The sequence below is a fragment of the Hypanus sabinus genome, chromosome 5 (genome assembly GCF_030144855.1).
Source record: "Hypanus sabinus isolate sHypSab1 chromosome 5, sHypSab1.hap1, whole genome shotgun sequence".
In the NCBI taxonomy this organism is placed as follows: Eukaryota; Metazoa; Chordata; class Chondrichthyes; order Myliobatiformes; family Dasyatidae; genus Hypanus; species Hypanus sabinus.
The window spans coordinates 129,570,126-129,593,498 of NC_082710.1; the positions used below are offsets into that span (position 1 = coordinate 129,570,126).

General features: G+C 43.5%; 1 protein-coding gene across 3 annotated transcripts in view; it reads left to right on the plus strand.

Annotated features, from left to right (window-relative positions):
* Positions 1–23,373, plus strand: part of rbm26 (RNA binding motif protein 26) — a 128,142-nt gene that overhangs the window by 23,507 nt on the left and 81,262 nt on the right. For all 3 annotated transcript variants that reach the window (XM_059970392.1, XM_059970395.1, XM_059970394.1), the window contains one exon: positions 8,671–8,789. In XM_059970392.1, coding sequence (XP_059826375.1) covers positions 8,671–8,789 — 119 coding nt within the window. The remainder of the gene's footprint in view (positions 1–8,670; positions 8,790–23,373) is intronic.

Genomic DNA, 23,373 nt, shown 5'->3' on the forward strand with positions numbered 1-23,373 from the left:
TGCGGATTTTTTGCGGGCTCGCAGCCTACTGGTCGACCTGCCCAGGAAGGGACTGGTCCATGCCGAGACCTTTCAGACGTTCTCCCTGAGTGCAGCCCAGTTGCCAGCCCCTCATCTCGACTCCATCACGCTGTCCGACAATGACTTCACCAGGGTCCTAGCGGATTTCCTATAGGTTCTGGCACCACAGTTCACGGCAGCCATGTCCCGACACGGCGTACAGCACCACATCCTGACCCAGGGACCACCCGTGCTCGGCAGCTTCCCCCGGACAAGCTCCAACTGGCGAAGGAGGAGTTCAAGAGGATGGGGGAATTGGGGATCATCCTGCGGACCAACAGCCCATGGGCCTCCCCCGTGCACATGGTGCCCAAAGCGACGGGGCTGGAGACTGCGGCGACTACAGCAGGCTGAACGAGGCTACCACACCGGACCATTACCCTGTGCTGCACATTCAGGACTTTGCAGCAAACCTGCACGGCGCACGGATCTTCTCCAAGGTAGACCTCGTCCGAGGATACCATCAAATCCCGATGCATCCGGACGACATCCCCAAAACGGCTGTCATCACCCCTTTCGGCTTTTTCGAGTTCCTCCGCATGCCGTTCGGCCTGAAGAATGCCGCACAGACGTTCCAGCAGTTAATGGACACGGTGGGACGCGACCTGGACTTTGCATTCATCTATTTGGACGACATCCTCATAGCCAGCAGCAGTCGTCAGAAGCATCTGTCCCACCTCCGTCAACTCTATGCCCGGCTGAGTGAATATGGTTTAACAATCAACCCTGCCAAATGCCAGTTTGGGCTCGACACCATTGACTTACTGGGCCACAGGATTACTAAAGACTCCTCTGCCTGCTAAGGTAGATGCGGTCCGCCATTTCTCCCGACCCACCACGATCAAAGGCCTTCAGAAATTCGTAGGTATCGTCAATTTCTACCACCACTTCCTCCCTTCAGCTGCCCGAATCATGCGCCCCCTGTTCGCCTTGCTGTTGGGTCCGGGCAAGGACATTACCTGGGACGAGGAGTCCGCTGCCGCTTTCATTCAAACAAAGGAAGCCTTGGCGAACGCCGCGATTCTAGTGCACCCCAGAATGAACGTCCCTACCGCCCTCACAGTGGACGCATCTAATACGGCAGTCGGTGGGGTACTGGAGCAGCTCATCGCGGGTTGCTGGCAACCCCTGGCGTTTTTCAGCAAACACCTGCAGCAACCCAAGCTCAAATACAGTGCTTTCGACCGGGAACTGTTGGCGCTATACCTGGCAATCCGGCATTTCAGGTACTTCTTAGAAGGTAGGCCCTTCACCGCGTTCACGGACCACAAACCACTTACCTTTACGTTCACGAAGGTGTCCGATCCCTGGGCGTCCCGCCAGCTGCGCCATCTGTCCTACATCATTGAATACACGACGGATGTCCTGCACGTCTCGGGTAAGGACAGTGTCGTGGCGGACGCGCTCTCTCGTCCTAACATTCATGCCCTTTCCCAAGGGGTAGACTTTGAGGCGCTGGCAGAGGCACAGCAGGCAGACGAGGAGATCCCGAGTTACAGAACCGCAGTCTCCGGTTTGCAGCTCCAGGACTTCCCCGTAGGCCTAGGTGAGAGGACCCTACTCTGTGACGTTGCCACTGGCCAGCCCTGTCCCGTCGTCCCGGCACCTTGGCGGCGACGTGTTTTCGACTCCATTCATAATTTGGCACACCCCTTCATCCGGACAACTGTCCGAATGGTCTCCAGCAGGTTTGTTTGGCACGGACTCCACAAGCAGGTCAGTGACTGGGCCAAAATGTGCATGCACTGCCAGACGGCCAATGTGCAGCGGCACACCAAAGCTCTGCCGCAGCAGTTCCAGCCCAAGTTCCACCGGCGTTTCGACCACATTCATGTGGATAACTTGGGCCCCATGCCAGTGTCGCGCGGAGAGCGGCACCTCCTGACTATCGTGGACCGGTTCACAAGATGGCCAGAGGCGATCCCGCTCACCGACACCACCTCCGAATCCTGCGCCCGAGCACTGATCACCACCTGGGTGTCCCGCTTTGGTGTACTGGCCCACATTACCTCCGACAGGCGCCCAGTTCACCTCCAGCCTGTGGTCAGCTATGGTCAACCTTTTAGGGACTCAGCTGCACGACACCACTGCCTACCACACACAATCGAACGGACTAGTGGAGTGTTTCCACCGTCACCTAAAGTCGGCTCTCATGGCCCGCCTGTGAGGAGCTAACTGGGCGGACGAGCTTCCCTGGGTCCTACTGGGCATCTGCACGGCGCCCAAAGACTATCTGCACGCCTCGTCGGCCGAGTTGGTATACAGCACACCCCTGGTTGTCCCTGGGGAGTTCATACCAGCACCAAGGGGGCAAGAGGAAGAACCCGCAGCAGTCCTGGGCAGACTACACGAGAGGCTCGGTGACCTGGCCCCCATACCCACTTCGCAGCATGGGCAACACCCGACCTGCGTACCCAAAGACCTGCAGAACTGTAAGTTTGTGTTTGTATGAAGGGGCGGGCATCGGCCACTGCTGCAACGGCCCTACAAGGGGCCGTTTATGGTGATCAGGAACAACGGGTCCACGTTCCTGCTGGACGTTGGGGGGAGAGAGGAGATTTTCACGGTGGACCGACTCAAACTGGCCCATGTGGACCTGGCGCAACCGGTCAAGTTTCTGGCACTGCGGCGCAGAGGCTGACCTCCCAAACTGGGTCTGGCCCAGACTGTGGACATTGGGGGGTGTATTGCCGGTTCTGGAGGGGGGGGGGGTTATGTGGCGACCCACTTCCTAGCACACTCGAACCGGCTCACAAATACCCAGCGCGCCGGCACAAAGGCCAATCCCAAAAGGGTGCCAGGTCTGCTTCACCAACAAAGGAAAAACCCTGCGGGGGTTTGTGAGTACATGTCCCTTACAGCATCCACGCCCGGGGAGGGCGGGATAAGGGAGGCTTTAAAGCAAGGCTGTGAAGTTCGAATAAAATCATCTTTAATTATAGTTTACCGACTCCGTGTCATTATTTTAGCGCTGCGTGTAGCGCACCGCTACAGTGCTTAAAAGAGGTTTTGTTGCATTATTTATTCTTGCCATTTATTTAATCTGATAGTGGTGGTCCCATGATTCTTGTAACTAACTCAGAAGCGTTAATAATTTTACCACATTCTCCACAAAACTATAACTTAATTTTTGGCTGTTCTGAAATTGATGTTGCATTTATTTCTGCAGGTATTCATCTGCTAATTTTGTGATTTTTGCAACATGTTACTAAAAATATGGTCTCACTTTGCTGCTCTGTAATTTTGTTACCTCCCTGCTTTGGCATTTAATTTGAACTGTTGTAGGTTTGTTTGTATTAGGGAGTTTTTGTCTGACTACCTGTTTCAACTGTATTGCTTGACTTCTGATATGTAAGTAGCTTCACCTCATTCTTATGTTTGTTTACATATGACCATTTACTCAACAATTCCCACCTTGTAGTATGGAGCAGTCTTTTATACTATTGACAGTACATTAATTTGGTAACATCTGGAAATTTCAAGACTACTCCTCAGTTTCCTTAGACTAAATGCATGCAATGATAAACATCTGCTCCCTGGCAATTTTTTCTAAGGCACCATACGCTCACCTGCCAATCTGAGAAACTTTTGATCATAAGACATAGAAGCATAATCAGTCCATTCAACCCATCGATTCTGCTTTGCCATTCAATCAAAGCTGATATAATGTTGCTTTCAGCCCCATTCTTGCCCCATCTCCCCGTAACCTTTGACACCCTTACTAATCAGGAACTTATCAACCACTGCTTTAGATATGCCTCATGATTTGCCCTCCACAGCTGTATGTGGCAATGAATTCACCATCCTCTGGCTTAAAATGAATCCTCTACACGTCTGTTTTAAAGGGATCCCCTTGTGTACTGAAGTTGTGCCCCCTGTCCTAGATTTCTCCACTATTGGAAACATCCTCTCCACCTCCATTCTAATTAAGCCTTTCAATATTCATAGGCTTCACTGAGATCCACCCATCTCTTCCCACCCCCCCCCCCAATTCTTCTAAACTCCAACTAGTACAGGCCCAGAGCTATCAAAGGCTTATCATTCTTATGAACGTCCTCTGGATCCTTTCCAATGTCAGCACATAATTTCTCAGATAAAGGGGGCCCAAAACTATTCATAATACTCCATGTATGGTCTGAGCAACATCTTATAAACACTCAGCATTATATCTTTGCTTTTGTATTCTAGTCTTCTTGAAATAAATGCTAACGTTGCATTTACCTTCATTACCACTGACTCAACCTGCAAATTAATCTTTAGTGAATCTTGCACTAGGACCCCGAAGTCCCTTTGCACTTCCAATTTCTGAATTCACTCCCGGCTTTAAAAAAATAGTTTATGCCTTTATTCCTTCTACTAAAATGTGTGATTATACACTTCTCTACAGTATATACCACCTGCACTTTGCCTGTTCTCTCAATTTGTTTAAGTCCTTCTGGAGAGACTTTGTTTCCTCAACACTACTTGCCCTCCATCTATCTTTGTATCATCTGCAAACTTGATCACAATGCCAATAAATCTGTTTTCCAAATCATTGACATATATCATGGAAAACTGGTCCCAGCACTACCTCCCTGCAGAACATCACTAGTCACTGGCAGCCAAACAAAAAAGACCCTCTTTATTCCCTCTCTTTCCCTCATGTCAATCAGACAGTCTTCTATCCACGCTAGTATTACGTATCCCGTAACTGGATAACTCACCAGCAAAGATAGAGAGGTCCGTTGGAGTCTGATGGCTCTATTTTCGAACGTTTTATTCAAAAGGGGAGCACAAAAAGCAGGGTTAATACAAACATTCAAATCGTATATGGCAGTAAAACTCAATCTAAAATGCTGGTATAGCAATAATCATCATTATGAAATAATTTCGACTGTTGTCTAGGGGATAATGTCTTGTCTGTTGGAAATATAAAAGTCACTCAGAAGTCTGCAGACTTTTGCCCTCCGGCTGGGTTTCACGTGCTTTAGAGGGGTCGGTGAAAACGAAAAAAGAACTTGCCCAGGTCTTTACGCAGCCACTCCGTTAAATCAGGGGAGCGTTGTTTTCCCCTTTTTCAGTGCGATGTCTTTATCGGTATCATCAGTCACCCACTCCCTAGGCCAAAGGAGTTAGGAGCGCACGTGGCGTTGTGCGGCTTCCAGCTCTCTCGGGAGCGTCTCTCTCTCTGGGGTACCGCCTCCTGCAGCCCCCTTTTATCTTTAACTGCTGAGTTGTGGCTGTCCATCAAAGTAGGGTGATGCAATCTCCACCCCCACATTGCTCAAGGGGTATTCATGCCCATGATAGTTGTCACGTAGTTGGGACATGCACGTGACACAGGTGCCCCTACGAACAATGGTCAAAGCCATTGCATTGTCTCTCGCTCCCGGGTCCTGAATTAATAGCAATCTTGCGATTCTCCGGAAGGAGGGGGCTGCTCCCGCTCCTTCGGCCCCTCAGAGCTGTGGTACCTTCATAACACTAGTATCTGTCCGGTAATACCATGGGCTCTTGCCTTGTTGAACAGCCTCAAGTCAAAGACCTTTGCTTAACCTCGGTCGCAAGCAGGAAAAAGGACAATGTTGCAATCCCTTCTGTTATTTGACTTTAATCACATTTTTCATGATAAATCTTTAACTATTTAAATTTTCAGGAAGTCTATATTGTCAGGCCTTGTATTTATAACTTTTGCAATTTGCTGGCTTTAACAGTTAACCAACCATGAATAAACTTGTGATTTTTGGTTATGGTTTTATATTAGAATCAGGTTTATTATCTCTGAAACATGTTGCAATTATTTATTTTGTGGCTGCAGTGCAAGAAAAATTGCCAAGTGCATGGTCATTCTGATAGTGGAAGGGCAGAAGGTGTTGCTAAAGTGCCTTCTCCCTGATGGAGACATTGAAAAGAGGGGAATGTCCTGGGTGGTGACGGTCCTTAATCATGGAAGCCCCCTTCTTGAGACAGTGCCTATTGAAGATGCCCTTCATGCTGGGGAGGCTACTTCCTATGATGGAGCTAGCTGAGTAAACAACCCCTTGCAGGTTTTCCCATTCCTGTGTATTAGCGCTTCCATACCAGACAGAATGCTGCCCACTGAGCATCTTCAGAAAATTGCCAGTCTTTGATGACATACCAAATTCCCACAAACTCCTCATAAAATATAGCCACTGGTGTTTCGTCTTTGTAATTGCCTCGATATGTTAGACCAAGGAAAGATCTTCAGAGATGTTGAAACCCAGGAACTTGTGCTTGAGTTTGAATCCTACACTTGATTTTGTTGTAAACACTTTATAAGTAAACAGTTTTAGATCTAGGGTCTTAGTTAATTGGGTAGATTGTGTGACAGGCTGAAATTGACTATGCTTCCATTTCTAGCTGCTTCGAGATGGGGAGACTTGCCACCATAAAACCAGAACGTTATCTTGTTTTTGGTTTCTTTTGGTGGAGAGAATTTGGCAAAGGTTTCACATATTAAGATCATTGCAGGTATACAGTAAAATTAAAAAACAACTTGAATAATGACTGTCGATCTAGTATTGATGCAATTTCTCCGTATACTGCAAGAAAAGAACATTTGTTAGTTGCTCACAATTTGAAAATCACCTCATTGCTCACTTCAGTAATGAGAGAACAGGTAGTGGTGGAGGGTGGGACAGTATTATAAAACCTGATGCACAGTTGCAAGAAAATGCCTGTGAACCTTTTGTAGTTATTTGTTTTTCTGCATTAATTACTCATAAAATGTGATCTGATCTTCATCTAAATTCCAATAAAAGACACTCACAATTTGCTTAAACTAATAACACACAAACAATTGGACTTTCCATGTCTTTATTGAATACGTTGTTTAATCATTCACAGTCCAGGCAGGAAAAAGTATGTGAACCCTTGTCTTTAATAACCTCCTTTAGTAGCAATAATCTCCACCAAACATTTTCTATAGTTGCTGTTCAAGGCTTGCACAATGGCGAGGAGGAATTTTAGACAATACCTCCAAACTAAACTATTTCAATTCATTAATATTTCCGGGATAACTTGCATGAACACCACTCTTCAAATTCTGCCACAGCATCTCAATTGAGTTGAAGTCTGGACTCTGACTTGGTCATTTTAAAATACGGATTTTCTCCTTTTTAAACCATTCTGTTGTTGATTTACTGTTATGTTTCAGATCATTGTCTTGTTGTCTCATCCAACTTCTGATAAGCTTCAAGGGACAGACCACTACCATGACATTCTCCTGTAAAATGTTTGTTAAAAATCCATCAACAATTGCATGCCGTCCAGGCCCTGTGGTAACAAAGCAGCCCCGAACTATGATGCTCCTTCCACCATGCTTTGCAGTTGGAATGAGGTTTTGGTGTTGGTGCGCCGTGCCTGTTTTCCTCCAAATATACTTGTTTCTCTCAATTTTTGACATGTCCATCAATAAACCTGTTTGTCTTGGCCTTCAATATATCCCTATTTCATTGCTGCAAAATTGCAATTAGCATGAGGTATCTCCTGGTCAGTTTGAAAGTGCTGATGTCAGGAGGTACCAACTTCTTTAATTACATTATATTTTCATAATAGTACGTAGCAGCAACTAGTAGTGTCACAATATCAGCCGATAATGATTTTAGTTGTTTACCACAGACCAATCAATTAAGACAGATACTTAATTTGATTTTACTAGTCCAGTGAAATGACTCAAAAGATCATCATTAACCTTATCAGAATTGTCCGTAGGCCTAAACCTAGACTCCTCTTCCATCTCACACCTCCTCTTCAAATATCGCCACAGTGGACCGTCTTTAGAATGAAAATTTTCTTCCAATTTTCGACTCCACAGGTAGTTTGTTTACTCCCATAAGTCAGTCAGTGGCGGATAAGGGGAAGTTGGGGGGGTGGGGGACGCTACAGCCCAAGTTGGGCGAGTTCATTCAATGATCGGAAAACGTACTTCACAGCCTACTGTCCTCCCTTCCATGCAATGCATCGCTCACGAATTATCAGCCTACTGTCTCCCCTTCGCACAGTACAGTGTTCACCAACAATCAATGGTTTCTGCTATCTGAAATTAAAAACTGAGAATGGACTCAAGGAAATAAAAATGGTCCTACTGCACACTGTTATACTGGGTTGAGGGAGCTCTAACGAGATTGCTAACAAGACTGCTCGGTTGTTTCCCACCACTGCAAGCACTGATGGTTTTTTAAATCACAATCTCTGGCAGAATCCCTAGTGACCTCTCACAGAACCCTATGGTTCTACAGAACACCAGTTGTGAAACCCTGGTCTATACAAATAAAATTGTGGGTGGCTGTCATTAGCTTTATGCACAGTTAAATTTAAAGTTAGTTTTACTACTTAAGTGGCAGTGTGCATCAGATAAAAAATTGTGCTGAAAGAATAAGCAAACTTGATTTTAAAGTTCAAGGTTTTTTAAAATTTTGGCATCTGCAGATTACAGTTTTATAAACAATTGTCCATACTTTACAAGAATAAATGCAAAGAAATCAACAGGAAAATTTCATGGATTTATGAAAGATGGTTCTTTCAAAATTAAAATCTTTGTTAGCTTTAATTATTCCAGTGCATTTTAAATTCAGTAGTCACACGATTCCATTATTTTTGTCTTTGTAGATGTGATGCAGACCCATCCGCACTTGCTAAATATGTTGTTGCATTGGTAAAGAAAGATAAAACTGAAAAGGAGTTGAAAGCGTTGTGTGTTGACCAATTAGATGTCTTTCTTCAGAAAGGTAAGGAACATCACATTAGCAAAGACCACAAACATTAGCTCTTGAAGACCTTGAATTTCATGCTAAGGATTTTGTATTTAATTTGAAATTTATACAGTTATCTATTGTTCAAGCAGATGATTAATTTAGTATCATTGTTGGAGAAAGAGTTGATTTGACAACATTGAGCTCTGCTGTAGAAATGTCGCCGGTTTTGTCAGTGCTTCTACTGCTATCCTGTTTTTTTAATATCATTTATGGTTTATTTCCCAACTGAAAGCCACAGAAAATTTGTCTTAGCCTTTTCATGCAGTCATTTTCAGGTTATGATAACTAGTTGCATAAATATTTTGCCTCAAATTACCTTGATCTTCTATCACGCTGATTCTTTTGCAAGTTGCCTCGAATATAGCTAATAGCTGAAGTAAACCATCAGGCCCTTCAAAGCCATTAAATAGGATTATGCCTGATCTATGCTAACGTCCACTCCCTTTCTATTTCAGTTCCAATCACACTTTTTTCCTAGAGTTTTAAAATAGTTATTTATCTCTACTTTGAGTATATTTAATTATCTGACATCCACCACTCTCGGGCAGAGAATTCCAGAGATTCACTACCCTCAGAAGAAATTTGTCACCCTCAGTTTTCAATGACTAGCATCTTTCTTTGTAGTTATATCCACTTGTTTGAGGACTCCGGCCCTGTACCTGCTGAAGTTTTGAAGGATGGGGGTGATTTCACTAATGCTGACCAACTACTGAAAGGCCTTGATAGAATGGACATGGATATCTGCAGTAGTGGGAGAATCTAGAGCAGGGGTCAGCAACCTTTACCACTGAAAGAGCCACTTGGACCTGTTTCCCACAGAAAAGAAAACACTGGGAGCCGCAAAACCCGTTTGACATTTAAAATGAAATAACACTGCATACAACGTTTTTTTTGCCTTTATGCTATGTATAAACAAACTATAATGTGTTGCATTTATGAAATTGATGAACTCCTGCAGAGAAAACGAAATTACATTTCTGCATGCAACAAAAACATTTTGAACTCCGAAAAAAAGACGTTGGGTTGAAGGTTACTTTTAAGTAAAATACTCAATGTCTATTTGAGTTCTTCTTGTATTTATGAAAAACGCTGAACTTAAATTTTCCGCCAGCAGCAAACCAAAAATAACGTCAGCCAGCTGTCAACCTGAAAAATAAAAGGACTATTTCACTGAACAATGAAAAAATATGAATATTCCTAAAATAATAGGCAATTAAAATATGTATCATACTTGGTTAATGGGATTTCTGCTCCTGGACCTCAGCGCACAGCATCTGCACATCAGGGCTGTATGACGTCACCTTCATCTTTACACAGGATCGCAAGCTGTCATCTGTGAGGCGTGCACGATGTTTGTTTTTAATAAAGTTCATGTTGGAGAACACCTGCTCACATACATATGTGGATCCAAAGATCGACAGGACTCCAAGCGCATACTTTTTAATGTTTACATAAATGTCGGGGATAGCATTCCATGTTTCGAACACAAGTTTGTCCGGTTTAGGGAGGTTTTCAATATCACTCCATTTGTGATTCTGAGCAAGAACGGCCTTCTGACGGGCAACATCTTCAAGGTCCGCTGTCAAGCGTCTAAACTTGGACACCCATATGTCTTTGTCGGCTATTTCGGCCAGTTCCATCTCAAGATCAGGTTTACTCACACCTGCCAATGCAGTCGTATTCAGTAGAGATGAATCGATGCTTGGGGGAGTGACCGGGAAGGATAATGTGTTTTTTTCCTCTCTGAACTCACAGAAGCGTTTCCCAAACGATGTTTGCATTGCGATGATTGCAGAATGTAAATACTCCAAACTTATCATGTCGTGACCTTGTTTGAACTCTCTCAAATTGGGGAAGTGAGACAAAGTGCCTTTCTGTCAATCTCTGGCAAGCACTGTCAACTTGTGCTCGAATGCCAAAACTCCTCCCACATGTGTAGGGCTGTACGTCCTTTCCCCTGAAGAGCTGTGTTCAGCGTGTTCAGGTGCGCTGTCATGTCTACCATGAAGTGTAGCTTTTCCAGCCCTTTGCTGCCCAGGAAAGTTTTCACTTCTTCCAGACACGCGACAAAGCGTTTCAGCACCTCCCCTCTGGACAGCCACCGGACTTTGTTGTGCAGCAGGAGATCAGAATATGCGCTTTCCAGCTCGTCCAGTAACAAACGGAATTGACGGTGATTTAAACTTTTTGCCATTATTTTATTGACAATCTGAATGACAACATCCATTACTTCTGTGCATTCCGGAGGAAATGTTTGAGCGCACAGTGCCTCTTGGTGCAAGATGCAGTGAAAAATCAGCAGCTTTCTGTCCAGCGACTTCTGCAGTAAAGCCACAATTCCCTTGTGCGTTCCCGTCATATTCGGTGCCCCCATCAGTAGCTACTGACACCAGGTGGGTAGTCTTTATTCCTTTGGCTCTTAAACAATTCAAGACAGCCTCACAGATGTCCTCCCCCCGTGTTTGGTCTTTTAGAGGTATCAACTCAATTAGTTCTTCCTGTGGCCTGGCGGAGTTTACATACCGGCAGAACAACGCTATTTGTTCAATATCACCTTTGTCTTTAGACTCGTCACAGGCAATCGAGTAGGCCACAGCTGAATTGATGTCTTTAATTTGCTGTCTTGTGATGTCTTCTGCCATTTTTATGGTTCTGTCTTTGACAGTCTTTGCAGAGAGGGGCATATCCCTGATTTTCTGCACAATTTCACTCTTGTTTTAAAGTCCGTGAATAGATGTTCTGAAATCTTAATGAAAGATTCTTTTATATATTCACCATCTGTAAACTGCTTCCCGTGCCTGACTATTTCCTGAGCGGCAATATAACTAGCGTATGTCGTTGGTTTTCCGGACTTCATCCATTGCTTGAAATGATTTTTGCTCAGATCAACCTTCCGCATCAGTTCCGAAACGGCTTTTTTTCTGTCATCTCCATCCGGATATTTTTGAGCAAAGGCTGCGTGTTTATTCTAGAAATGCTTTGCAACATTTGACTTTTTGTTGTTTGCTAGTTTCTTATTGCATATTAAGCATACCGGTAAACCAGTCTCGTCAACAGTGAAAGCAAATGAATCTGTCCACGTATCATTAAACGTTTCGTTTTCTTCAGTCACTTTTCTTTTTTTAGAATTCTCCATAGTTGGCCTACCTTGGATCGAAAAATTAAAGAAATCGCGCACTGACGGGTGTCAGGTATTGGCAGTGGTGACGTATATTAATAGCGATAAAAACACGTTGTAGCGGTGTGCTCACGCAGTCAGTAAACTGCAGTCGAATAACTTTATTCGAACTAAACAGCCTTGCTTTTAAGCCTCCCTCAACCTGGCCCCCATGGGCGCAGATGCTGCAAAAGACCAATTATTTCCCAAAGCAACAGGGAGCCGCAGCACAGAGGTAAAAGAGCCGCATGTGGCTCCGGAGCCGCGGGTTGCCGACCCCCGATCTAGAGGGTGAAATTTCAGCATAAAGTGATGTGACTTTAGAACAGACAAGAAAGAATTTCTGTTTAGCCATACAGTGGTGAATTTGAAATTTGTTACTGTAGATGGTTGTGGATGTCAAGTTATTGGGTATATTTAAAGCGGGGGTTATTAGCGTCTCTGTTAGCTAGGGTGTCAGAGGTCCCAGGAAAAAGCAGGAGACTGGGATTGAGAGGGGAAAAATAAGCCATGATACAGGTTGGACTTGATGGGTCGATCCTGATCCTTTGTTTTATGGTTTTATGTTTTGTTTTTTATGATTTTTGTTTATGAAAAATATCTCATTATCCCAACCATCCTAGCCTCTTAGTAGGAATTCCTCTAATCCCAAAAATTAATTTGGTTATTCTCCTTTGGACTGCCTCCGAAGCTACTATTGTAGGGTAAGATTATTGGTGGAAATGTATACAATTCACAAGCATCGACACCGAGTTGTTTCACTTTAAGAAGCTGGTCTGAAGTGATGACATTATTACATAAACATTTTTAGCACGTTTTTGAGTGTAGGTTTTAGAATTCAATAAAACATGTTACAGGTTTCATTAAACATAAAATGCCTCACTTAGTGTGTTTGCAAAAACTTACATTGGTGAGCCCGATGCTCTAGGACAGGGGTGGGCAAACCTTTTGACTTGTGGGCCACAAGGGGTTCTAAAATTTGACAGGGGGGCCGGACCAGGAGCAGATGGACGGAGTGTTTTGGTAATACACCTCATAAGAGAAAATAAAATATCATGGGATATGTAGAAAACATGTGCTTTAATTTCAATTGAAAATGAACAAATGCATTTCAACAAAATATGTCTTTGAAGTCCCATGGTATTTAGCTATTTATTGAAATGACTTTTAAAACACTGAAAATTAAATGAATAAAATACAGCTTTTTTAATAGTAACAGTTATTATTTTAAAGCACTGAAAATTCTGTTATCCTTCAAGATATTATCATCATCACTCTCCTCCTGACTGTCTTTATTTCAAAAACTGTAGGAGATGCAGGTCTACTTGTACAATTATACAATTCTTATACAACTGTCCCCTGTGCCAAAACTCAACAACGACCAGCACAAAGACAGAACACTGACAGCGCGCCAGTATGCGGAGCGCGTTATATGATCTGGAGCGCATTTTTTTAATTTTGAGAACGTACGTGCACCTGCGCACTACTCATGTCCATCAGTTAACAGGAATGACATGTAACATGTAAGGCTTATTGAAAAAAATATTTTCAAATGCATTTTTTACATAACACAACAAAGAAACGTATTTTTAATTTCAGTGGGAACAGTTTAGTTGGTCTCCCTTTTTAGCCAGCGCATCAAAGTCTGTATTTAGTTTTGTTGTGGCGATTCTCAGGATGGATCTGAGGTGTTGGTCAGTTAACTCGGATCTGTGGCTGGCTTTGTTGATGTTCATGACGCTGAACGCCTGTTCACACAAATGGGTCGAGCCGAACAAAGAGAAAAGCGCAAATGTGGAGTAATACGCTGCACCTCAATAAAGGTCAATGTATATAGATTGCGTCATCTATTGGGAAAACGCCAGAATTGCGGGGAAAAAACGTTAACAAGGTTTATTAATATAATGTCATCAAGTTCTGCAGGCCGGATTAAAAAGCTTAACGGGCCGCATATGGCCCGCGAGCCGTAGTTTGCCCATGCCTGCTCTAGGATAATTCCAGAGTTATTGAACAAGTCAGCCAATGTGGTCTCTTTGGAACTGCTGGAGTTTTGGGAGCAAAATGCCGTTGCTTGGTTTGTACAAGATGAGGCCCAATTCGCTATGCGAGACATCACCACTAACACACCAAATTCTACTACGTGGTAGCGTTGCTCAGCAATTATGTGGCTGTGAGAGTGCTGAGTCTTCTTGAACACCACCCTGAACACAATAAATACCAGTCTTTGAAAACTCAGCCTTTACCGACTTTTGAACTTTTGTAGTCTGAGTGCGCCAAACTGTTGTTCTCCTTACCTGGTCTTGGTGATTCTAGGCCTTTGGAGCTAATAAACCACATACTGTCTCTCCTGAGAAGTCACCATCTTTGTTCTATTTTTAAAGAACTCTTCATTCAGCAAATGACTGATGAAGTTCACATAGCCTTCGCTAATGCACCCGTGAAGGCCTATAGGGAGCTTGCTAAAATAGCTGAAAGTCTATGCTCAGCTAGGCAGTGATGCATCATTCCTCCTCCTCCTTTCTCTACCTCAATAAATCCGGTCAGTAAGGCTCCCAACATGGCTGAGAAACAGACAATGCCAGGTCTGCGCTTTTACTGGGCCCGCTTTGGTACAGATGCTAGGAAGTGGTGACTAGTTTTCAGCTTTGACAGTGCCAGTGAATCAGGACACCAGAGTTCTTTGAACACCGTCTGTTCTAGCTACCAGGGTTGTCTGCTGTTCATTATGGACACCCTTTCAGGGTGATGCTTTCTGTGGGTCATGGGTGCTCGAGTAAATGTGCTGCCAGCATCGTCTATTGAAGAGAAGGCAAACAGTGACAAAAACTCACTCGAAGCTGCCAACAGCAGCATAATCCAATTTGCAGGACACAACAGGTAACTTTCTTCTTCAGTGGGTGATGTGGGACTTCTTCCTGGCTTAAGTGGCTAGACTCCTGCTTTGTGCAGATTTCCTAAGTGCCCAAGGACTGCTAGTCAATTTTAAGAACTGCTAGCTCGTGGATGTCAAGGATTTTGGGTCATTACCCTGCTCATTCAGTAAGTTCCCCACAATGACTCTGTCAAGCACATGCATATGGGATGTGAGTTTACTCAACAAATTCCCAGAACTCATCAAGCCCACATTTTCCTCTACAGTTTCAAAACCTGGGGTGGAGCACCACATTCCCACAACTGGCCTGCTAGTCCATGCCCACATGTGTAGACTGGACCCAGCAAAGCTGGCGACTGCAAAGGCTGAGTTTGCCAATGTGGAGAGAATTGAATGCCGGTTGAATAGCCTCTGGGCTCTACCCCTTGATATTGTCCCTAAGTCTGATGGTGTTAGCCTCCCACATGGTCATTACTGATCCCTTAACAAGGCCGCCACCCCCAATTGTTACCTGGTCCCACACATTCAAGGCTTATTGGCATGTTTAATGTTAATGTTTTCCAAAGTTAATCTAGTTAGGGGCTACCATCAGGTGCCTGTATGCTCCGAGGGCATTTCCATAACAGCTGTGATGACCCTGTTTGGTGTTATTGAGTTTCTGCACATGCAGTTTGGACTGAAAAATGCAGCACAGACTTTCCAATGGCTGATGAATTCTATTAAAAGACTTGGATTTTCTTTCTGTTTACTCGGATGACATACTTGTCATCAGCTTGTCCATATCGGAGCACAAATCTCGTCTCAGCACACTTTTTGAGTGCTAAAGCCAACATGGTTTGATTATTAACCCTGCTAAATTTCAGTTTGGGTTGTCAGCCATCTCATCTCCGTATAAGGTGTAAGACCTCCCCAATCAAAAGTAGCTGTTACTATAGATTTCCCACTGCCCCGCACTATGTTTGAAAAAAACACTACAGGAGTATTAGGTATGGTAAATTTCTAACACAAGTTCATTCTGCCTGCTGCTGAACTTGTGCTCCTCCTGTATGGTGCACTTAAAGGCAATACCCCAAACAAGTGTTAACTGGTCAGCAGACATGACAGGGCATTTGATGATACCAAATAAGCTCTTTCTAACAAGACCCTACTAGTGCACCCCTCCCCAACACCCCACAGCCATTACTACTGATGCTTCAGACTATGCTATGGGTAGTTGGAGGCCTGTAGCAGCTGCTCATCATCTTCAACCAGCAGCTTCGTTTCTTCCCCCTCCTCCCTCCCCCCACAGGAGGTACGGCATGTTTGACTGTGAGCTTCTGTCTCTATCTCGCTACCCATCATTTTTATTTATTTTTAGAGGTTCACCATTTTCACAGTGTTAGTTGACCACAACTCCTTCATACACGAGATGGCCAGAATATCAGGCTCTTGGTCTGTGTGGCAGCAATACCACCTGGCCTACATAAGAGTTCATAACTGGTAAACAACATATCAAGGAGAAAAATAATGCTGTGGCTGATTGCCTCTCACGACCAGCAGGTGAGGACATACACACAGGAGTTGACTATACCAGCTTGGGAGTGGACCAAGTGACTGACCCAGTGGTCCACTCTTTCTGAGCAGTTATGGGCCTATGGTTGGCTGTCATTAAATTTGGGGAAGCTGGGGTTTTTCTCCTATGCGATGTCTCAACCAGTCACCCTTGCCCCATCATGCCCAAAAACTGGAGGCGGATTGTTTTTGACTCCATACATGGCTTCTCGTATCCAGGCCAGAAGGCCTCCCAGAAACTGGTTGCACTAGAGTTTGTTTGGCGCAGCCTGAGGAAGGATGTGCGTGATTAGTTTGCAGCCTGTGTGGAGTGCCAGTGGGCAAAAATTAACTGTCATGTTCAGGTGCCATTGGCACCTTTTGAAGTCCTGTCGTGGTTTTTCGTGCCTCACAAATGACCAGGAGACGCAGAAGATTCTTCAAGAAGGGTTAAACTTTAATTTGCAAATCAAAGCTGAGACAGTCATTGAGCTAGTCGCTGATTGCCCACCGATCCTCTGACACCGGCATTTTTTATAGCAAAATCCTGGTCCAGTTGCATTAGCATATGTAATCGATCTATAGTTGCTTATTACACGTACTACCGTACATCATGTCCCTATTGTTCCTATCAATTGGCTTAATCATGTTCTAATCTACATCTCTTAGCTACCTCTCATTAACATACCTTTGTCTTCTACATTTTTAAGACTTCAGTCTCCTACCAAATTGGGTACATGCATAGCAAATAATAAACTCAGAACTGAGCAGTGTTGTAATCTACATTTCTTTAGCTCTTTAGCTACTTCTCATTAACACACCATTGTCTTCTACATTCCTAAGATTTCATTCTACTAAATTGAGTACATGCATAGCAAATAGCAAGTTTCAAAGCTGACTTCATCTCCTTGCTACCTCTCATTAACATATATTAACACACCATTTGTCTTCTACATTCCTAGGATTTCATCTTGGGTACATGCATAGCAAGCTGACTACATAGTTTTGGTTAAATGATATAAGTTTTATACTCCATAATATTTTTATACTCCAATAGTCCCTGAACAATGATCTGACCACGTCAATTTGGACTCTTTTATCCCCAAAGGCATGGCTTTGGCATACATTGCTCAGTTTGACATCCGGTCTGATATTTCCTCTAACTGCAGTCCCCAATTCATTTCAGACCTCTGGGCTGTGATGGCCCAGAACCTTGGAGTTAAGCTACATCACACCATGGCATATCACCCGCAGTCCAGTTGCCTAAACGAGTGGTTTCACCACTCCTTAAAGGCTGTTGAGAGGGCTTCACTGACAAATGAGTGTTGGTATGATTGTCTCCTTGCTGGGACTCAGAATGACTCCAAAAGAGGACTTGCAGTCGTCCATGACAGAGTTGGTATACAGACAGCCGTTACGAGGTGATTTCATTCCTGATGTCACAACCACCTGGTTGGCCTCTCAACAGCATTTCACCGTCAATAAATTCAATTCCTTTTCACCTATTCTTACCTCCCATCATGGCGTATGACACTGTTTGTTTCCTGTTGACCTACATTCTGCCTCATTTGTTTTTGTCTGCCATGATGCACACCAACATGGCCTGCTCCATGTTTTGGAATGAGGAAAAAAGATTTTTATCATAGCTAAGAGTGGTAAACCTGTCACGACAGGAGACCTGTGTGTCGTTGTGGGAGTTGGGATATCTGCTGTGTACTTGGAGACCTGGGATCTTTGCAATCTTCAGGCACAGAGCTCGAAAAAGCGATGTAATGGACTTTTAATATTGTAAACCATCGAGTTGCTTGTAATGTCTCCCCACTTGCTGGGAAAATGGAGTACATGCATAGCTCTCCTTATTAGGGAGAGAGAGAACCTGCGGTATGCAGAATACTGGGTGAAACGCGAAGTCTTAGGTGTAATTGCACGTCTGTGTCTTTGCTATTGCTTCGCTCATGCTTGAGTGCTCGGCGGCAGTGCCAATGCTTGCTTGTTTTTTTTGCGCATGGTGGGGAGGGGAGATTGTTGCTGGCTGTTGCTTACGCACAGGGTGGGAGCTGGGGGGGGCGGAAGCATTTTAACATTTAACTGTCATCCATTCTTTGGGGCGCTCCTCTGTTTTCATGGATAGTTGCAAAGTAAAAGCATTTCAGGATGTATATTGTATACATTTCTCTGATATTAAATTGTAGCTTTGATCCTTAGAACCTGAACATATTTCAGTAGATCACCTTAAACCAGCACACTCAGATTTGGAGTATGCAACATGTCAACACACCTCCAACCCGAGGCACCTGCTGTTCCTCCACCCATGGAACACAGGCCCTGAGCATGGTGGCTCGTATGACATTGAGTTTGGGTTTCACTTTTAGAGGCAGGTCTGACATGATGACTCTGTTATGTAAAGATGTAAAGATTTTTAGTGCATTTTTGAGTGTAGGTTTTGGAGTTCAATAAAATGTGTTACGGGTTTTCTTAAGCTTAAAATGCCTCACCCCATTCATAACATGCCATCTGCCACCATAACGACTTATTGGATCTGCTTGTTAATTTTCGTGTTTCATGCACACAAACATATTATTCCCTCCATTCAAACTTCATACATTTGTAGTCTCTGTATTCAGATAATCTGCTCTTTGATTCTTAATAAATTGTATGACACAGTACTTGTTCACATTCAGTTGTATTCACTAGGTTTTCACACACTCTTATGTTTCTCTGCAGAATTGCAAAATCTTGATCCCAACTTGCCCTGCAACCTATTTGTGTATTATTGGCACATTTGCAAGTCTGTGCATTTCATTTCTCCTCCAGATCATTAATGTAAATAGTAGACAATTGTTGGCCAAGAACTGATCCTGGGTTACATCCCAACACCCTGAAAAGATCCCTCTTGTTCTCACACTTTGTTTTCTATGTGATAACTAGCTTTCAATCTATGCTAACACACCTTCATGTTTTGTCTTCTGGTTCTTCAACTTTTGGACTGTAGTTTTTCTTTATTGATAATTTTGAACACTTCCATTCTGTCCATTCTTTACCTTCTCTATTATAGGGAGAACAGTCACAGCTATCCCAGTTCCTCAATGGAAGCAATGTCCCTTATTGCTGAGACTGTTCTGTGAAATCTTCCCTGCATTCTCTTCAGGGCTTTTGTGTCCTTACTAATTGGAGAATTGGACACTATTTTTTGGTATTAGCTAAACCAATGTTTGAGGCTGTGTGTGTGTATTATATATTCAAAATTTCTTACAAGTTTTACTTAATAACCTATATTTGTACAAATCGCAATTTGTTTTGTTCTTGTTTGTCATTTCTAGTGACATCCTCACCACCAATGTTACACTGACTGGCCCTGCATTTACTAGGTTGATGGTTACATCTTTCTTTGAGCAAGGATGCATGAGGGAGATGAATTCACTTCTCCATAAACTGCTTTCAGTCATAGAATGCTGTGTAACTTCATCTATAACGTCCGTGCCAGCTGTCATAGAGCTAGATAGCCTACTGCTACATCTCATTTCCCTTTAAATTTAGAATACCAAGTGCTGCTACAAATATTTCTCAATATTCGTGGGATTAAGTGAATTCTATCTACCACTGTCCTTTTAGGGTGTTCAATTTCGTCTCAAACTATCATCTGGGTAAAATGGATTTCTTTGAATGTTTTCTAGTTTATCACGGTGTTCCATCAGGACCCTACAATTATTTTCTGTACCAGGGCTGATAAAAACATTTATTTCAGAACCATAACAATGTAGGTGATTGAATACCAAAGCCACTTAAAGGCAGGTTTAGTTCAATTCTAGAAAGATATATGTTTGTGATACAATTTTGTGTTCAGGTTACCGAATCTTGGTCCTTTACTTCAGTTGAAGAATTGTATATCCAAGGAAGATAATGTGACTGGATTAGGAAGATGAAATATCTGTACTGCTTATACTAGTCTTTTTGAATCAAAGCCTAAAAACAAAGCCTCAATGTACAAATTTTATGGACAATTTTGATAAATTCTCCCATTCACAGGTCACAAAAATATTTGTGGAATATTTTTAAGTCAGGAGTCAGGAGTTCCCAACTTTTTTTATCCATAGACCCCCAGGTTGGGAACCTCTGATTTAAGTTAGTGTGGTTTTGAGAAATAAATCTTTATTCTGATTTCTTGTTGAGTTTTTGCTGTTATTAGATTACTTTATCTAATAACCCAGTGTTGAAACAGAATGTATTGTACTTGAGGACAGTACACATTTGCCACTGTAACTGTTATTATGACCTTGGTAAATATTGCATTTGTGTAGTCACTAGATTGCATTGATTGGAGGATCTATGTATCATATGTTTGAGGTGGAGCTAAAAAGTGCATCAAGTCAGAATCAGCTCGGCTTTTAATATCACTGGCATATGTCATGAAATTCATTATTTTGCAGCAGTAGTACATTGCAATACATAATAAAACTATACATTACAATCAGAATTGTACAGTGTATATAAAAAAATTAAACTAGTGCAAAAGAGGAAAAATGTATGAAGTATTCATTGTCCATTCAGAAATCGGATGGCAGAGGGGTAGAAGCTGTTTCTGAAGCATTGAGTGTGTATTTTCAGATTCTTATACCACCTCCATGATAGTAGCAGAGAGACGAGGACATGTCAAGGGTGATTGGGATTCTTAATGATGGTTGCCAGCTTTGTGAGGCATGACTGTTCTGAAGGTATCCTGGATACTGGGCAGGCTAATGTCCATGATAGAGTGGGCTGAGTTTATATCTTTATGCAGCTTTTCTGATCCTATGCAATAGTCCTTCTATACCAGACTGTGAGCAACCATTTGGAATTCTCTGTAAGGTACACCTGTAGAAATTTGTGAGTGCCTTTCACAAATCTCCTCAAACCCCTAATGAAATATAGCTGATATCATGCCGTCTTTGTATTTATATCAGTATGTTGGGCCCAGAATAGATCTTCAGAGATGTTGATACCCAGGAACTTGAATCTGCTCACCCTTTCCACTGCTGATTCCCTTGATGAGGATTTTCTGTCTTCCCTTGACGACTACTTCCTGAAGTTCACAATCAGTTCCTCGGTCTTATTAACATTGAGTGCAAGGTTGTTGTTATAACACCACTCAACCAGCTAATCTGTCTAGTTCCTGTACACCTGTTCATCACCATCTGAAATTCTGCCAGCAATAGTTGTGTCGGTGGCAGATTTACAGGTGGTTTTTGAGCTGTGCCGAGCCACACAGTCGTGGATAGAGAAAGAGTAGAGCAGTGGACTAAGCATGCATTCTTGAGGTGTGCCTGTGTTGTTTGTCAGCAAGGAGGAGATGTTATTTGTGCTTTGCACAGACTGTGTTCTCTTGATGAAGAAGTCAAGGATCCAGGTGCAGAGGGAGATACAGAGGCCTGGGCTTTGGAGCGTGTTGATTAAAATTGAGAGTATAATTGTGTTGAATGCTAAGCTGTAATCAATAAACAGCAACCTGATGTAGGTATTACTGTTGTCCTGGTGATCCAAGGCCAAGGAGAGAACTAGTGAGATGGCATCCGCTGTAGATCTATTGTGGTGATGGGCAAATTGCAGCGGGTCCCGGCCCTTTCTTTGGCAGGAGTTGGTTCTAGCCACTCAGAGCACCAACCTCTCAGAGCACTTTATCACAGTATAGGTAGGTGCCAGTGGACGATAGTCGTCAAGGCAGCTCATCCTGCACATTTTAAGCAGGTGGGAACCTCCAACTACAATAGTGATGGTTTGAAGATGTCCATGAGCACTCCTTGCAGATAGTTGACACAGTTTTTCAGAGCCCTACTAGTTACACTATCAGTGCTCGAAGCCTTGTGCGGTTTCACCCTCCAGAAAGATTTTCTGATGTCGGCCTCCAAGACAGCAATCACTTGAGTCACCAGATGCCGCTGAGAATTGAAGGTGTAGTTTCATTCTCCCTTTAAAAGCATGCAGAAAAGGGTTGAGCTAATCTGGGAGTGAAGCAGCACTGACATTCATGATGTTAGGTTTGTTGGAAGTAATGGCCTACAAGCCTTGCCAGAGCTGCCGTGCATCCAATTCTGTCTCTAATCTCAATTGGAAGTGTTTTTTCACTTTTAAAATAGCCTTCCATAGGTTGTATAGTTCTGAATGTCACCAAACTATCCTTCAGCAGAATATGAAACACACAGAAAATGCTGGAGGAACTCAGCAGGCATTTTAGGCTGAGGCCCTTCATCAGGACTAGTGGGGGGGGGGTGAGAAGTCAGAGTAAGAAGGGGAAAGAAACACAAGGTGATGGGTGAAACCAGGAAAGGAGGAAGGGTGAAGTAAAGAGTTAGAAAGTGGAAAGTTGGCCAAAGAGATACAAAGCTGGAGGAGGGAGAATCTGATAGGAGAGGACAGGCTATGGAAGAAAGAAAAGTGGGCGGGAACACCAGAGGGAGGGGTTCAACAAGCGAGGAGATAAGGTGAGAGGGAAAAACGGTGTGGGGAATAGTGAGGGGGGCATAACCAAAATTCAGGAAATCGATACTCATACCATCAGGTTGGAGGCTGCTCATACGAAATGTGAGATGTTGCTCCTCCAACATGAGTATGGACTCATCGCAACAGTAGAGGTGGCCATGGACTGGCATGTCGGAATGGGACTGGGTGGAATTAAAATGGATTGTCACTGGGAGATCCCACGTTTCAGGCCAGTGGGGTGTAGGTGCTCAGCGAAGCAGTCTCACAATCTACAAAATTCCTGGTTTGACGGCTTTTGCTTTGGTTATGTCCAGAGGTTCTTGAACGCACACACAGGTCTTGATGAAGTAGGTGAAAACTGTGCATATTCATACAGACTCGAAGATGCCTCCCTGCATATTGTCCAGTTCACTGACTCAAAGCAGTCCTGTAAGCACTCTTTCGCCTCCCTTGACCATATCTTGGTCCTCATCACTGATACTGCAGTCTTTAGTCTCTGTCTATACATTGGGAGTAGTGGTACTTCCAGGTGATCAGACTTTCCA